The sequence below is a fragment of the Xyrauchen texanus genome, chromosome 12 (assembly GCF_025860055.1).
Source record: "Xyrauchen texanus isolate HMW12.3.18 chromosome 12, RBS_HiC_50CHRs, whole genome shotgun sequence".
Taxonomy (NCBI): domain Eukaryota; kingdom Metazoa; phylum Chordata; class Actinopteri; order Cypriniformes; family Catostomidae; genus Xyrauchen; species Xyrauchen texanus.
In genome coordinates this window covers 37,344,593-37,362,914 of record NC_068287.1, presented here as the reverse complement: position 1 = coordinate 37,362,914, position 18,322 = coordinate 37,344,593, and the positions used below count along the sequence as shown (strand labels likewise).

Here is an 18,322-nt window from a genome sequence, read left to right as displayed (position 1 = left end):
CAAAACAAATGTACAGTGAAGTTCAGCGTTGGCACAGTCAACTCTCTAAAGTCGTGTGGGGTGAGGTAAGGTTTAGAGACACACGAGAAAGAGCCACTGGTTTCCTGGAATTCAATACAAATGCTAGAAATAAATATTCTGAAATAAACATTTTGATAAGTATATGAAATGAAAATCTCCCTACTAGAAATGCATTTCTGTTAAAGCCTTAAAGTGTACTTCGGTCAGATGTGAAAGCTGAGTGTCTGCGTACAGGATGTGCTAACAATTGTCAGCTTGCAGCTATTAAGAATGACTCAGATCCCAAGATCTGTGCTAACAATGTCTCAGGAGAATACTTCTCACCTTTCAAGCGTACATGCAAAAGGCTAAATGATACTCAATATCCTTACTTTGCCATCAAAAAATATATTCTGAAACTAATAAGAAAATTACAAATATTATCTAATATTTTACTTCAGGTATGACTTTTAATTTGACTGAAAAGGTTACTTACTATACTGAACGTGTGCTGTGAGTTCTGTTCTGAATTCTTTAAAAGATGGTTGATATTAAAGAAGCCAAACAATGTTGTGACATGCCCTGTAGTTCTTAGTAATTAAACTCCGTGGCATGGTGTGTTCAGACCTCTAAATTTGTTCACAAACATGGAAAAAAAAGGGATGGGCACCCTGACAACCTGTAAGGCAATGAGACGTGTGAGTGCACTACAAACAGAGTGAGTGCAAACAGAAATAAAAAGTGAATGTACTTTTTCTTTGGATAGACTTCATCATTATATTGGGTAGTGGTTTTTATGGTCTATTGTTGTGCACACCTGATGGCATAATAAGGTATTAGGAGGATGAGAGTGCATCATGTACTGTTAATGTCTCTCATATTCTAAAACATACAAGCTTTAGCTTGCTGTAGGAAAAACTGTAATATCCTGTACAGATGTCACGTCAGAGGGCCTGTAAGGAAGCTCTTGTTTATTTTCCATTGTTTTCAGAGCTTTATTTCATCTGGCTCCAAACCCCTGATGACTTTTAAGAATGGTTTAAATGTGACTTTGATGGTAAGCTGATGTAATTTCAGTCGTGGCTGAATACTTTGGGAGTCACTGACACTGTGCTGTATAAATGTATTAAGCTAATTCTAAGACAATCTTCAACAAAACCAAACAACTTGCCACTTTGTTGAAGGATTTATGCAACATGCCACCATCGCCTCCCTGTGGCTCACTCTGATATCATGCCCCTGTATTAGCATAACATTACCTTTCCTAAAACACTTCCTGTTCTACTGCTTTCCCTCCTAAGGTTTTATGCTATGTTGCAAATACTGCCAAGCAGAGAGAATGAATGTGACAAATATACACAAAGTTTAGAGCTCAGTATTCAATCCAGCACTTCCTTTTATTGTTCTACAATAGAAACAAGTCTTAAATCTCTATTGTATGAAAGAAATGACTTTCCATTCAAGCTGATTGAAATTTTCCCTATCCCAGTCACAAAACACAAATATAAAATAGCATGACAGTGTTTGTAAACTTAAGTTCTCGTAACTGTATGATGGTTGACCAACTGGGTTTAAAAGAATGGTCACATCTTTATCAGAGATCGTTCATGTCTGTACAGAACTGGATCAGTGCAGTTTAAAGAAATGTGACATTTTGTAAAGTTAACCAATGCCATGAAGAGGATTTGAAAATGTTATTTTACTCAAATTTTTGTCAGCAGACTAATCTATTAGACTTAACCCTCTCAATGTTCACATATTAGATCCATGCATTCTTTCATTGTATAAATATTTGGCTAAATGTGTGTCCCTGCGCGTGTGTGGGTGTGCGTGTCTGTTGCCTGTGCCTGTCTGTCTTTATAGGCCTGGTCTCATAGAATCACGGTAGTATACCTAGATTTTTGTCCTGTCTGCTTACACTCACGTAATACATAAATGACTGTGTTTACATTAATACTACATTAAGACGGAACAGATTTGTCTACAGTCTGCATAACACATTAACGTTTGTGTTAACATTAAAGGTGCAATAAGCGATTTGAGCTGTTCTGAAACTTTTACAAGACTGAGCCGTTAAATTAGACATATCCCTTCTTTCCAAAACACCTCCCTCCAAAGGTAGCATTGAGACGTCACCGAACAGTAGAGCAATGCTGCTTCTCACAGTTGCCAAATACAACAGTAGAAAAATAGCACCCTCTGCTGACAACTGTTATGAATCTGAATATGACATTAAACCCAGATGATCTTCAACTACTACACTATTAGAAAGTGCAGAATGATTGATAGGCAGAAAGTGCATCAAATGCAGGGAGGCTGTGGCTCAGGTGGTAGAGCGGGTTGGCCACTAATCGCAGGGTTGGTGGTTCGAATCCCGGCCCACACGAGTCCACATGCCGAAGTGTCCTTGGGCAAGACACTGAACCCCAAGTTGCTCCCAATGGCAGGCTAGCACCTTGCATGGCAGCTCTGCCGTCATTGGGAGTGTGAATGTGTGTATGAATGGGTGAATGAATCTCTCAGAGAGAAGGAAAAATTCTGCATCCCATTCCATAAATACATTTATAAAAATGTTGCGTTAAGAGGGGCATTTTGACTAAAAGACACACATGCAGTGTGTCTGTTCACACATGCAGCTGCATTCACCACGAGACACAAGCAATCTGTAGACCTTATTCACAGTTTCTTCAAAGACATGCATTTTTAAGCTATCAAAAAGCTCCTAGATCACATCTAGTTTTCCACAACTCATGTTGTCTGGAGTTTTTTGTCTACTGAAATTTCTTGGAAAGATATTTTTCAATGTTTTGTTAGCGGAATGATCCAAAAACACTTTAAAAAAAACTTTACAACCCATTTAAGAGACTATATGTCTATCCCTCACAGCCTCGTTGTAATTCCCATCAAAAATAAAAGATGGTGCTGCTGTGAATATTGTTTGTAGAGCACGCACAAACAAATGCATGTGAGCATTTTGAAGCAGCCAGCTGTAATCAAACAGTGTGCGGGTACCGACTTGAGTCAGTAGTCTTTACTTCCGTTACTTATAACATCTGGGTATTCATGTATTGAACTGAGCAGAGATTCCACGCACCCATAACTGGGCAGCACCCAGTTTGTGAACCACTGACTTCGTGTCAGAGAACCACCACAAATTGACGTGGTTGCTTCAGCAATTGCTCTGAATGGCACTATTGGTTAGGTTTAGGGTAGGGAGGTCGGTTTTGTTGATATAAAACTAGATGGATAATTAACATTAAAAAGCTTAAATGTTTTTTATCCCACACTTTCTATGACACTATCAGTTAGGTTTAAGGTTTAGGGTAAGGAGGTTGGTTTTGTTGAGTTAAAACTTAACAGAGCATTAAACTTAAAAACCTCATCCATTTGGGAGAACATTTGTACCTGCTTTTAGTTCCACACAGTAAACAGTTCACCACAGAACTGCTCAAATTTGTAAACGCAATAATGCTGCAATTATAATAACCATGAATATTGTTTTGTAAAAATGTCACCAGTGTGAGGAATACCTGGTGTAGGTGTCTGTGTGTATGTTTATAACACTGTACCTTTATGTTTGGAAGTGAGCCTGTTATGTTGGTCTCAGTGTCTGGTAATCCAGTAGGTAATTTGTCAGTCAGTATCAATTCGTCGAGATTCAGATCCGATATGGATTCATAAATATTCTCAGAGTCTGGTGACGGCAATGGTTCTGAACTGGAGCTTTCACTTTCAGGTTCAATTGGGGATTCTGGCTCTAGTGACTTCCTGTGAGACTTGGTTTCTGTCTGGTTCTTGATGACAGGGAGCTCCACAGGTTTGACCGGGATAGGTCTATGGAGAGGGTCAGCCGGGCTGAAGCTGGGCACTATGAATATTTCAGGCACTGTTTCAGATGGAGCGATACAAGAGCCAAAAAACAGATTAGTTGCTTGACTTGTCCTCTTCTTCTGCTGCAGTGAGTCTGAGGCAGAAACTGTTTTTAGGGATATGAGAGAGTCCGACGGTCTGCCACACTTGTAATAAGGGGGTTCTTGTAAATCCAAGGGGACACCAAAAGTCGACATGCGATTTTCCATTTTATGATAATTCCCTTTGGAATGTAGTCTAATTGCCACCTCATCCAATTTGTGGACCTCTCCCAGGTCAGGCACAGCAGGCCTCAGATCAGGGCATGGTGGCTCTCTGAAGTCTAGAGGTAAAGGGATGTTGGATGGAAGCTCTTTTACATATTTAGCGGGAATATAAAATGGCTTGGCACGTTCATCTTTGCACACTTGCCACCAATGATCATTGGTTTTGGCCAGGAGAATGTAGCGCTCATTTGGTTTAATGGACACCATGTGACCATCCCGACCCTCATATTCATATTCAAATTCCACCAATATCAAGCCCAGACTGTTTAAGGATGTCATCTTTACTGTCTCTCCTGTTAACCCCTTGCACTCCTTGAGGGAAGGGGGTCACCTGACAAGGAGGAATCAAGGCTCGGCAAAGGCCCTCCTGAGGGTAGAAAACAAATGAGAGGATTATTAAAAGTAATAAGAGAAAAAGACACTGATTACTGAAAGAAATTATGAACAAGGGCTCCATCATTCATTGGGCATAGAACACCTGCTACACAAAGGCAAAAACAATATGGCACCTTGGCTGACCTCTTTGTCAGTCCAACTGTTGTCCAGCCAAAAATGCCTGATTCTATCAAATTACAATTGAAAGCTCCTTCTGCAGAGGTTATTTCTAGAATTGTGTGAACTGTCATAGGTAGACATAATGTAACTTTTCACCTCAAGCATTTGCCAAAAGTATCTAAAAACATCCACCCAATAAAATCCCTTACACTTAAAGGGATTGTTCAACTAAAAGTCTGTGATCATTTACTCACCTTAATATTTTTTTCAAACCAATATGACTTACTTCTGTGGAACACATAGAGGAGGAGTTAGACCGAATGTTAGCCTCAGTCACTATCCACTTTCATTGCATCTTTCTTTCATACATTTAAAGTGAATGGTTGTCATCTCTTTTTGGGGGTTCCAAAGAAAAATAGAAAGTCATATGGGTTTGAAACAACATGAGGGTGAGTAAATGATCATATATTTGTCATTATGTGGGTGAACTATTCCTTTTTGGACTGAACTTTATGCATGTTTTAAATTCTTCAGTAGCAGAGCTTGCACAATTGTATTCCTATGGTGCAGTCACTGCTAATTCAACAATGACAATGTTTCATGTTCCATCACACATTGCAATGACAAGCACAGTATTTTATTACATCACATTACCACTTTCCAATGCTTTTGAGCATTTTTGGCTAACAGTGATGATCTGTAACCCACACCTTTAGTCAGCAGTTGCTGTTAATCCTCAGAGAATTGGAAGCAGGCAACTGTGGTGAAGTGCACTCATATGAACCAATAATTAAGGCTAAATGCCATAGTTCTAATCAATGACCAGAAACGACTTTGATCTTGTGTGACCTAAATTACACTAGATTACAGCACTCTAACTGACACACTTTTGGTGCATTCTAGTAATCCAAATGCACAGGATAAACCACTGAATTTAATTTTAATTTAAAAGATAGAGTAAATGCATAAAAACAGTCCTTACAACAATTATATTTACAGAATTCTTCCAGAATTACAAGGTATGTTATATACAGCATGTGCCAAGAGAAATATCCTCCTTCACACTTTGATAAAGTTTGACAAGAATGTTAAATGGATTATATTGGTTGACCATCTATCTGTTTACTCAGTACACAGCAGACTTAAAGAGATTCACCCCCTGTTTGCTAAACGGTCCCTATCACTTGTTAAACGTTGATATGTAAATTGTGTTGTGTAAATATGTTGTTTATTGTAATTGGTATGTCTCGTCACTGCTATGTTGCTCGGAAAGGACTCAAGATGGCGCCGAGTATTGCTGCTGCGTTGTGAGCTCCGTTACAACACTGCGGTTTATTGTTTGTTTTGTTTACAGTTCTTTGTTTTTTTGTCTTGGATGTTGTCTGCCTTATTGTTTACGACAGACAAACGCTTTTGGACATTAGTTCTACAATCACACATCGAAAACCGGACTTCAAATTCCTTAATGCCGACCCGCTGTTTACAAACACGCCGGCGGAGCCCTTTGTCTGTGCTGCTCGGCCGCGGAAACGCAGAAGGAAAAGAGGAAAACGAGCCGGCGTTCTCATCAGAGTAAGACGTCGTGCAAATCGACCCCGCTACCCAGTATACTACTGGCAAATGTTCAGTCTCTGGACAACAAACTCTGCGAGCTGAGAGCGCGGATCTCTTTCCAACGAGAGCGAGGGACTGCTGTGTTATGTGCCTTACAGAAACCTGGCTGTCTCACGGAGATTCCAGACTCGGCCATCGAAATCACGGGCTTTTCCGTGCACCGAGCGGACAGAGCGAAAGACCTCTCTGGTAAAAGCAGAGGTGGTGGTGTATGTTTTATGATCAACAAATCATGGTGTGATCAGAGGAACGTACATTTCATCAAGTCTTTTTGCTCTCCTGATCTGGAATATCTCATGCTTCTGTGTCGACCATTCTGGCTGCCGAGGGAATTCACAGCGGTTATCATCACAGCTGTGTACATCCCCCCGCAAGCCGACACAGACCGGGCACTCGGGGAACTGTATGGGTGTATAAGTGAGCAGGAAACCGCGCACCCTGAGGCTGCGTTCATTGTTGCCACAGGTCAACAATAGCCAACTCAAAGCAATCACCTAAAATACCACCAACACATAGAGGACCGGGTTTTGGATCATTGTTACTCTCCCTTCCGGAAGGCTACAAATCCCTCCCCGCCCCCATTTGGCAATCGGACCATTCTTCCGTTCTGCTTCTGCCCGCTTACAGGCAGAAACTGAAACAGGAAGCACCCACCCTCAGAACGATCCAGTGCTGGTCGGACCAATCAGACTCTGCGCTACAAGACTGTTTTGATCACGCGGACTGGGAGATGTTCGGTCCGCCTCTGATGACGACATCGAGGTTTACGCTGACAGCGTAACGTGTTTCATCAGGAAGTGCGTAGAGGACGTTGTTCCGACCAAAACTATACGGATATACCCCAACCAGAAACCATGGGTTAACGGCGATGTTCGCGCGGCACTCACTCGCGCGGACCTCCGCTTTAATTCTCCTAACACGGAGGAGCGTAAACAAGCCAGTTATGCCCTCCGTAACACTATCAGTGCAGCTAAACGCCAGTACAGGCACAAACTTGAAAGTCAGTTCAACACCACTGACTCCAGAAGTATGTGGCAGGGAATTAACACAATCACGGACTACAAGCGGAATAAAGTCTCCGCCATGAACACCGCTGCATCTCTCCGGATCGAACTTAATACATTTTATGCTCGCTTTGAGGACAGTAACACCGCCCTCGCGGAGAGTGCACTCGCGACTGACGCTACAGAGGTTGATTCACTCTCCGTCTCTGTTGTGGATGTAACCCGATCATTCCGACGGGTGAACATCCGTAAAGCCGCGGGTCCAGACGGCATTCCGGGCCGCGTCATCAGAGCGTGCGCGAATCAACTGGCTGGTGTTTTTACGGACATTTTCAATCTGTCCCTCTCCCTGTCTGTAGTCCCCACATGCTTCAAAACATCAACCATTGTGCCTGTACCGAAGCAAGCTATAATCACATGCTTAAATGACTGGCGTCCTGTTGCTCTGACCCCCATCATCAGCAAATGCTTCGAGAGGTTAATCAGAGATCACATCTGCTCTGTTCTGCCCCCTCTTTGGACCCATTGCAGTTTGCCTACCGCAACAACCGCTCCACTGATGATGCCATTGCATCTACAATACACACTGCTCTCTCCCACCTGGAAAAAAGGAACACATATGTGAGAATGCTGTTTGTAGACTACAGCTCAGCATTCAACACCATAGTGCCCTCCAAGCTTGATGAGAAACTCCAGGCTCTGGGCTTAAACAGCTCGCTGTGCAGCTGGATCCTGGATTTCCTGTCAGGCAGACGTCAGGTGGTTAGAATGGGCAGCAACACCTCCTCATCACTGACCCTCAACACTGGAGCCCCGCAGGGCTGTGTTCTCAGCCCACTCCTGTATTCCCTGTACACACATGACTGTGTGGCAACACATAGCTCCAATGCCATCATTAAGTTTGCTGACGATACGACGGTGGTAGGTCTGATCACTGACAATGATGAAAGAGCCTACAGAGAGGAGGTGCACACTCTGACACGCTGGTGTCAGGAGCACAACCTCTCCCTCAACGTCAGTAAAACCAAGGAGCTTGTTGTGGACTTCAGGAAGAAAGACGGAGAACACAGCCCCATCACCATCAATGGAGCACCGGTGGAGAGAGTCAGCAGCTTCAAGTTCCTCGGTGTCCACATTACTGAGGAACTCACATGGTCCGTCCACACTGAGGCCGTTGTGAAGAAGGCTCACCAGCGCCTCTTCTTCCTGAGACGGCTGAGGAAGTTTGGAATGAACCACCACATCCTCACACGGTTCTACACCAGCACTGTAGAGAGCATCCTGACTGGCTGCATCACCGCCTGGTACGGCAATAGCACCGCAGCACAACTGCAAAGCCCTGCAAAGGGTGGTGCGAACTGCCAGGAACATCATCGGAGGTGAGCTTCCCTCCCTCCAGGACATATACACCAGGCGGTGTGTGAAAAAGCTCGGAGGATCATCAGAGACTCCAGTCACCCAAGTCATGGGCTGTTCTCACTGCTACCATCAGGCAGGCGGTATCGCAGCATCAGGACCCGCACCAGCCGACTACATGATAGCTTTTTCCCCAAGCAATCAGACTGTTGAACTCTTGATCTATCAGGATCAATAATTAGCACTGCACTTTATTCAGCTATAATCTCACACTGGACTGTCAACATATTCTCCTCAATACAACTGCTATATATATATATACACATATATATTTCATATACTCCCACTTATTGTATTGTATTGTATATTCTGTTCTATATTCTGCATTGTATATAATTATTGTGTTGTGTAAGTATGTGTACATCTGATTTGTAAATTGTTTTGTGTAAGTATGTGTACATTTGATATGTAAATTGTTTTGTGTAAGTATGTTGTTTATTGTAATTGGTATATGTCTCGTCACTGTCATGACTGCTATGTTGCTCGGAACTGCACACAAGAATTTCACCTACTGTTGCACTTGTGTACATGGTAGTGTGACAATAAAGTGATTTGATTTGATTTGATTTGAACTGCACACAAGACTTTTCACCCACTTGTGCATATGGTCGTGTGACAATAAAGTGATTTAATTTTATTTGGTGTGCTATTTGACTGCTGCCTGAAAGTAAGCTGGCTGTAATATGGAAGACAGATAGCAGCCGTGTTACAAATCAAAGTGCAGGGTTTGACTCTCAGCAAATTCTATAGAACACCTGAGATCTCAGATATTAAGCTATAGACAGGAAGCAATATCACGGACATTTCAAAACATTAGAGTGGTGATGCATTTAACCAATTCTAATGCAAATATTACATTTCTGGAACTTGTTTTCATTATTCCTTAATGACCTTGTGCATGATCTTTTTAAAAGATTTTTTGTGGTGGCTCCTTTAAAAGACTTCCTTCCTCTTGCTCATCTATTTCATAGAGAGAGACAGGAAGACCTAATTCTGTGGTAAGCAACAGCATAACCTGATGGTAGAATTTTCTCTTCTCTATTGATCTGACATCAAGGTGTTTTATACAAGTTCTGTTTATGCTCAATTAATGTACAGGTATATACAGTATACTTACACAACCGTATGTAAGTAGATGGCTGTACTGGGAAAAAAGCAGTTTCTAACAGGAACATGAAAACATAGCACCAACAAGGATACACCAATGCCCAACAGAACTTGGACAAAAAAATGATAATAATGTTCTCTGATCTCCATTACCTTATTCTACTTTTTGGCAAGAACTTGTCAAGAAAAGACTTTATGCCAAGTCCCTGATGCTCTTTTTAAGCATCCAAGTTTTAGTAGTTGTTTGAAGCTCTGTCAATTACCCAAGTGTGTAGTTCTTTCATCTCTAACCAGAGAACTGATTCCCAACCACTATTTACTGTAGAGGGATGAGCACTGTGGCTCCTTTAAAAGACACTTAATCATAATATATCCATGATAATTGCCTTAATTCTATGTGGCACTGATTCAACAAGTTGCTGAAAGCATTCTTTAGAAATGTTGGCCCATATTGATAGGATAGCATCTTGCAGTTGATGGAGATTTGTGGGATGCACATCCAGGGCACGAAGCTCCCGTTCCACCACATCCCAAAGATGCTCTATTTGGTTGAGATCTGGTGACTGTGGGGGCCATTTTAGTACAGTGAACTCATTGTCATGTTCAAGAAACCAATTTGAAATGATTCAAGCTTTGTGACATGGTGTATTATCCTGCTGGAAGTAGCCATCAGAGGATGGGTACGTGGTGGCCATAAAGGGATGGACATGGTCAGAAACAATGCTCAGGTAAGCCGTGGCATTTAAACGATGCCCAATTGGCACTAAGGGGCCTAAAGTGTGCCAAGAAAACATCCCCCACACCATTACACCACCACCACCAGCCTGCACAGTGGTAACAAGGCATGATGGATCCATGTTCTCATTCTGTTTACGCCAAATTCTGACTCTACCATCTGAATGTCTCAACAGAAATCGAGACTCATCAGACCAGGCAACATTTTTCCAGTCTTCAACTGTCCAATTTTGGTGAGCTCTTGCAAATTGTAGCCTCTTTTTCCTATTTGTAGTGGAGATGAGTGGTACACGGTGGGGTATTCTGCTGTTGTAGCCCATCCGCCTCAAGGTTGTGCGTGTTGTGGCTTCACAAATGCTTTGCTGCATACCTCGGTTGTAACGAGTGGTTATTTCAGGCAAAGTTGCTCTTCTATCAGCTTGAATCAGTCGGCCCATTCTCCTCTGACCTCTAGCATCAACAAGGCATTTTCGCCCACAGGACTGCCGCATACTGGATGTTTTTCCCTTTTCACACCATTCTTTGTAAACCCTAGAAATGGTTGTGCGTGAAAATCCCAGTAACTGAGCAGATTGTGAAATACTCAGCCCGGCTCGTCTGGCACCAACAACCATGCCACGCTCAAAATTGGTTAAATCACCTTTCTTTCCCATTCTGATATTCAGTTTGGAGTTCAGGAGATTGTCTTGACCAGGACCACACCCCTAAATGCATTGAAGCAACTGCCATGTGATTGGTTGATTAGATAATTGCATTAATGAGAAATTGAACAGGTGTTCCTAATAATCCTTTAGGTGAGTGTATATATATATATATATATTAGGGCTGTCGAATTAAAGCATTAATTCAGTGCGATTCATTTTACAAAAAATAACGCAATAAAAATATTTACGCAATTAATCGCATGTCCCCGGACCATAATAAGGAAGATTCCTGAGAAATGCAAGCTTGCAATATCACCTGTTTACTCCAGAGGGCAGTAGGTGAAGTTTCAGCTGTATGAGCAATGCGCAATGCAAATTTATACAGTGAAGAAAACACTTCAGTAGGCAGAACAACACAAACATGCATTACGTTATTGCGTTGTCATTATTTGTCATTACCCATAATACAGAAGCGATAGTTTAGGCCCAGTATGTAGATATTCCAGCCATGCTGAAAAACACAGCTATGATATGAAACATTAACGTCACATCGTACTTAATGATGCCCCACATACACATCGCATCGTACTTAATGATGCCCTTTAGCCATATTGCAAGGTGTATCTTTCATATATTAATTTAAATCTGTTAAACTGTAGCTGAGAGCACAATCAAAATGTTTAACAAATGAACATGCAAGGGGTATATAGAACTTTGTGAATGACAAGTGTTCAAATTCTGCATATTCCTGTGGTGCATATTATGTGTGGGCCAACATTTTTCTTAATCACTGCACACTTATAATGGTTGGAAGACTTAATAAAGGCATGCAAATCTAACTAAAAATGGTGTCTTGCAAGAAGTTCTTGTCAGACCTGATGTTATTTCTAGGCTTCCGCCTATGAGAGTGAGTTACATATAATGCCATCCTATATTAGACTTGGGATGGGCATGACTGACAATCTGGCTCCCGCAATAACAGACTAAAGAATGAAAGGAAACAAAGAGAGCCAAAAAGATATATTGAGTTGGAGAGGGAACAGTTTCAGAAAATTTCAAAAACAATTAATTTTGAAAATACATACAAACACTCCTGATATAAGTTGTTTGCAAATCATGCTCCAGCACACTTAAAGTTTAAAGCTTTACAGAATTATATGAAAACTTAAATTAAATTTAAACTATGATAAAAAATAGATTACATTTATTTTATTAAAACTTGTTTATAACTATTTTAAAGGCATACACTTAATTTGTGGTGAAGTAATTATAGCAGAAAAAATTAAGTACTTTTTACATTAAATAAGTTAATGCATGAACTTGAAAATATTACGTAAATTCTAAATGTATTATTGCTCTTGCTTACAAATATTATTTGTTATTGTTTGTTGACTTTTCAATGCCTCAACATGTAACAATCCTAAAGTAGAAAACGTCATAATTATACATTTCACAGATAAATAAAATAAATTTAATTTTGTACTCAAAATGACCAATTCATAAATAATGATTAATTATTTTGATTTCTACCGTCATCGTGTCAACAAATTTTGAAATCTGCATGCGCTGACCTTCATAATTTTTCTAATGCCTGTAATGCAAGGGGATGTTGTCAAATAGACTTCATAGCATGCATTAAGCTTCCCTGTGTAATGCTGTTATGTTATGTTGTATATAAGTAAACGTGTTGATAAGGAATGTGAAACGTTCAATAAAATTTTCTAAAGTTAAACTAAGTAGACTTCAGATTTGTAAGTAAAACAATTAACTGAAATGTTTAAAGGGTCGTGCCACGAGGAATCAAATTTTCCTTGATCTTTTGACATATAACAGGTAATTTTACTATAAAAACATACTGCAAGTTTCAGAACTGAAAACTTCCTCGAAAGAAAAAGAGCATTTATTTAAACCATGCTGAAAAATGACTCATTTGAAATTTGTGGAACTTGTGACATCACAAGGACCAAATAAGAAGTATGAGGAATGGCGGCCAACACATTTGTACAAGTCAAAGAGGGAGTTGCTAAAAGCAAAGCAGTATATTTGGCTCTGAGAATATACAGTACCTAATCTATACTGATATGCATTTATGCCAACTTGGATCTCACACTGCAGAATTAATTTATATGTATCATTTATATTGAGCCCTTGAGTGACTCTCCTTGCAGATGAGCATCAGCAGTGCAAGAAAATGTCAGAAACACCAACGCGTTCAAAGAAAAACACCTTGTAATCTGCACAAACAGTATTTAGGGAGGAGGGGATGTCCTTCCAGATGAAAATGGCTGCTAGTGTAGAACAATGGGAGGAGGCTGTTCCCATTCAGCCACTGTTTAAAGACGGAAACTCCTTGTTTTCCTCTAGCCTGGCTTGATTTGACCTTGCTGTGCTGTCTGGTTCTCTCACAGGATGTATGTCTTCCATAGCCTTTTGTTGGGATATGGGTGAGGTACAAAATATGGAAGATTTTATAGTCCAAAGGTGGTTTACCCATCTTTTCAACCTTGGTACATATATGAAAATGTGCTTGCAATATTATGTGGATGCAATTTTAATGAATAGTTCACCCAAATAGGTATCGATAGCTTTATGTGATTGAACAGACTGAAATTTGAAGGAGTAGTTCACCCAAAAATGCTAATTCTCTCATTATTTACTCACCCTCATGACATCCTAGATGTGAATGACGACTTACACTGGCGGCCAAACGTTTTGAATAATGTACAGATTCCGATTTTTCTGAAGGGAATTGGCACTTTAATTCGGCCAAGTGTCGTTATTTTACTTTTTTTTTTTTTTTATCAATTTTACTTTGATTGCAAAGAATAGTCAGGATGTTACTGATTTAATACCATCTATTTTAAAAAATCAAATCTAGACAGGCTCCATTTCCAGCAGCCATCACTCCAACACCTTATCCTTGAGTAATCATGCTAAATTACTAATTTGGTACTAGAAAATCACTTGCCATTATTTCAAACACTGCTGAAAGCTATTTGGTTTGTTAAATGGGGCATAACATTGTTTTTGTGTTTGTTTATGAGTTGCCACAGTATGAAAGCCTGGCATGCCTTAAGGTCAATATTAGGTCAAAAATGGCAAAAAAGAAACCGCTTTCTCTAGAAACTAATCAGTCAATCATTGTTTTGAGGAATGAAGGCTATACAATGCTTGAAATAGCCAAACACAAATACAAATTTTGAGAAGAATATCTCAGCTCTGTAGGTCCATACAACGCAAGTGAATGGGTGCCAGAAATGTGATGCTCCAAAAAGCATATAAAGACATCATAAAAGTAATCCATAAGACTCCAGTGTTTAAATCCATATCTTCAGATGTGATGTGATAGGGGTTGATGAGAAACAGAAAAATATATATGTACATTTTTGATAGAAATTCATCTCCCTGTCCAGCAGGGGGCGTATGCATTAAGAATGTGAATCACCAAAAACAAACAAGACAAAGAATGAGAAAGATGACTGAGCTTGGAGGACAATTTTTAGGATAAATTTACTTAAATATTGATCTGGTTTTCACCCACACCTATCAAATCACTTATTAAGTCAATGATTTAACCACTGGAATCATATGGAATAATCATTTGCATTGTACAGACCAAAAGAGCTGACAAATCTTTAAAAAAATCTTAATATGAGTACTGCTGAAGAAAGAAAGTCAAGCACATCCGAGACGTCATAAGAGAGAGAAAATGACAAGAGAATTTGAATATTTGGATGAATTATTCTTTAAGTACTTTTTCATTGAAAATCTCCCCCTCCACTCCAGTTTTTGTATATCATTTGATTTTTATGTCAATGATCTCAAAAGTCTAGTGACCGATTGCAATGTGATGTTGATACATAATTTTAACTGAGCAAGCATAAATTGGGTCCAAAGATTTTCTGAAAATTACAACATGAATTTCTGTCTGTTCACTACACAAACCTATCATATGGCTTCAGAAGACATGGAATGTAGTGCATAATCCAGACTGTTCTCACAGTGATATCGTAAACAGTAGGTTGACTTTTCTTTAGATAAAATCACTCTGTGCTTACAAAATGCGAAACACTGCCACACTGGCTGAAGCGCTTGTTGGGCGTATGAGGACGTGTGCACTCTATTTTCTGGATGATCTGTTCATGGAGTGGTGCCAAAAGTTGTAAAGTGAGTGGCTTTCAGCTGTATAGGATGTAATACAGTGAAGAGGCATGCATATTTTATAAACTGAATCCAAACCTAACCATCAGTGAAGTAAAAATGTAATGTTAGAAAGAAAATTTAACGTGATTACTTTCTTGTTTTAACGCGGTATATGAACCTGGGTATCCCACGCTGCTTACGCAACGCGTTTCCGGTCGCTACACAAGAGAAGGTAACATGCTGGAGCCTATGCAAAAATGCCACTTGTCGGTGAGTCTGCATAATGTGGCTGATCCTAGGGTACTGGAACTTTCGAAAACAACATGCCGACTTCCTGTCTGATCATGTTGATAAATCATATGGACTACTTTTAAGGTGCTTTTTTATTTACATTTTGGACAATACCGCTTGAGAATATAAATCACCGTCCAACTTTGTTGTATGGAAAATAACTTTCGCCTTTTGTGTTCCACTGAAGAAAGAAAATCAAATGGGTTTAGAATAACATGAGGGTGAGTAAATTATGACAACATTTTCATTTTGGGGCAAACTAACCCTTTAAATGTTATATTTGTGAACCAAATAACCTATAGTTAATCGGTCCACATGTGTACAGTACAGTGTTTAATTTAAAACAAAACTTGCTTTGAACACAAATGAAGCAGTGACCTGAGAAAGTCAGAATGATTATTCTTAGGTGTGAACAGAGCAAAGACTGGAGGAATAATGAGATCCTCTATGGAATGTACTGCGAGAGCTGGACCAGATCTGTGGTGTTCCAGTTTTAATCCACACCCACACCCTTCGGCTGAGTCACCTCAGGGGTGCAGAAAGAGCACTCTCACTCTCAAAACGAGCTGTTTTAAAACATGCCTTTCAAAGTCTAAAGTAAGGGATGCCTTGATCATACCCACTATGAAACTGAACATTTGTATTGTTCTTCCACTGATAACATGAAGTTGAATTTCCTGATTTGGAGAGCAATCAGAACCAAGGACTCTGAGTGACAGTGATACTAACATCACAATTTATTTTATCTGCATTTATCTGCTCACTAATCAGCTTGAGTATTGATGGTTGCTCAATGTCAAGTGATCAACATGTGACACCCATGTAAACTATATCATTAACACAGCTTTGAGTACCTAAAACACTGACAATCAAGCACTGATCGCATTATGCACTGATTTTCTGTCTCACAGTGTAAGGCTGCTCTTTTTGGCTTCAAAACAGTGTAGCTTCTCTATTGAAACTGCAACAAGTTGTGCTGTTTATGTAGGCAGACAGCTGTTTGTCATGCATCAAAAAAAGAGGAAAAAGGAAGGTAGTTCAAATAGATAGCTTTATAGAAAGCAGTCATACAGAACAAAAATTAAATGGACAAATTGTCTCTTAGAAGTGCCATGTTGGACAGAATGCTAACTATGTACATCTTTAGTAGCTGAATTCATTGAACTTAAAATGTTAAAAACATTTACCTGCTGAGGGGAGATTTGAGGGCCATCCTCTTCACACGACTGTCTTGTTCTCTTCTCATTCAAATTACATTTGAAGCACAGTCTCCTGTTTTACTTCTTTCTTCTTTAAATCTCTTTTCCTTCCTTAGAAGCTCACTCCTCTTGATGTCTTAGACAGGATTTGGTCTTTCGCTCACTTTGTTCTTCGACCTATAGCTCAAAGGTCCAGCTCTGACAGTTGTCGTTCAGAGCCATTGTGTGTCTGTGTGTGTATGTTGAAAGTGGATGGGTGTGTATACATGCAGAGCTTTGTGCCAGTTTCAGCATGCCTGCCTCCATTTCCTTTTCCAGCACACACATGACAGCTTTAGAAGAGTGAGACAGTTAGCAACAGGAAGAGAGAGAAATGAGGGTATGGTTCAGCTGAATCATTAGAAAGAAAAGCCTCATAATTAGACCACTAGCCAAGCAGCACTAAGCAGTACTCTGTTTACTCTGACAAAATGACTTCCATATGAAATAAATCAATAGATAATTCAGTCTAACATTCTGCAGTGTTACTATGTGGTTAAAGGTGTTTTGCGTATTGTCAACAAACCAGGTCACCGGAAAGTTTAGTCATGTTGGGGTTAAATCAAATAAACCAACCATCAGACCACATGAGGCTACAGGTGACAAAGAACATTGTTTAACTAAGAAATATTGTTAACACACCTGGAAAAACTTAAAGCACATCTTAAAATGAATATTCCCAGGTTTTATACAAGGAAGGCTCAACTGACAGTATTTGTGGCACAATGTGGATTGCCACCAAAACAATTGAGGTTACAGTGAGGTACTTACAATGGAAGTGTGTCATATAAAAATGCATATGAACATACGTCTTGTAGGTATACTTTTGAAACAGTGAGAATTTTAATGTTTACATTTACCTCATTCGCTTCCATTGAAAGTGCCTCACTGGAACCCAAGATAGGGACTTAACACCCAGTACCAGCTAAATGGAATCCCACAAACTCTTATGGCTGTCAACCAGTGAATGAAAATTATTAGCTTTTGCAAAAGTTCTCCATGCCAATTATATGGATAACCCTCAGTGGTTGATTCACACCCATTTGGGCTCTGGTGTTTTTTTTCCCCTCGCTTATACTTTGCACAACCTCTCATCAATTTTAGGCTGCACATAACTGAACAACGTCTTAGCAACAGCTTAACTAGTACTTAGATATCTCATACTGAACACTTGAGGAGGAACCTGGAATCAAAGATGTTACTTCTGGACCTCAAAGGTGTGACCAACATAAAATCAAGTTTGTGTTTTCTGGGTAGGGCACATGAAAATGTACTATTGCTTTCGGACTCTGTACTTTCAGTGATGTCGTATTTTAGCATTCCTTTCCGTGTTGTACTTCTCTGTAAAAAAAAAAATAAATAAAGTGAAGATTAAGATTTATTAGGATAGAGAGGTGAATCTGCTGTAGTGAGTCCATAAAACCATGCTCTAATTTCTCAACGTTGTTTAGTGAACACAAAGTAGACAGTTTAATATCAATAGCTTGAACATTGTTGGA

General features: G+C 39.9%; 1 protein-coding gene across 2 annotated transcripts in view; it reads right to left on the bottom strand.

Moving 5' to 3' along the window:
• Positions 1-17,021, bottom strand: part of arhgap27l (Rho GTPase activating protein 27, like) — a 37,425-nt gene extending 20,404 nt beyond the window's left edge. For both annotated transcript variants that reach the window (XM_052139627.1, XM_052139628.1), the window contains exons 1-2: positions 16,773-17,021; positions 3,570-4,503 (exon numbers count right to left, since the gene is read on the bottom strand). In XM_052139627.1, coding sequence (XP_051995587.1) covers positions 3,570-4,415 — 846 coding nt within the window. In that variant the 5' untranslated portion in view covers positions 4,416-4,503; positions 16,773-17,021. The remainder of the gene's footprint in view (positions 1-3,569; positions 4,504-16,772) is intronic.
• Positions 17,022-18,322: the final 1,301 nt, after the last annotated feature.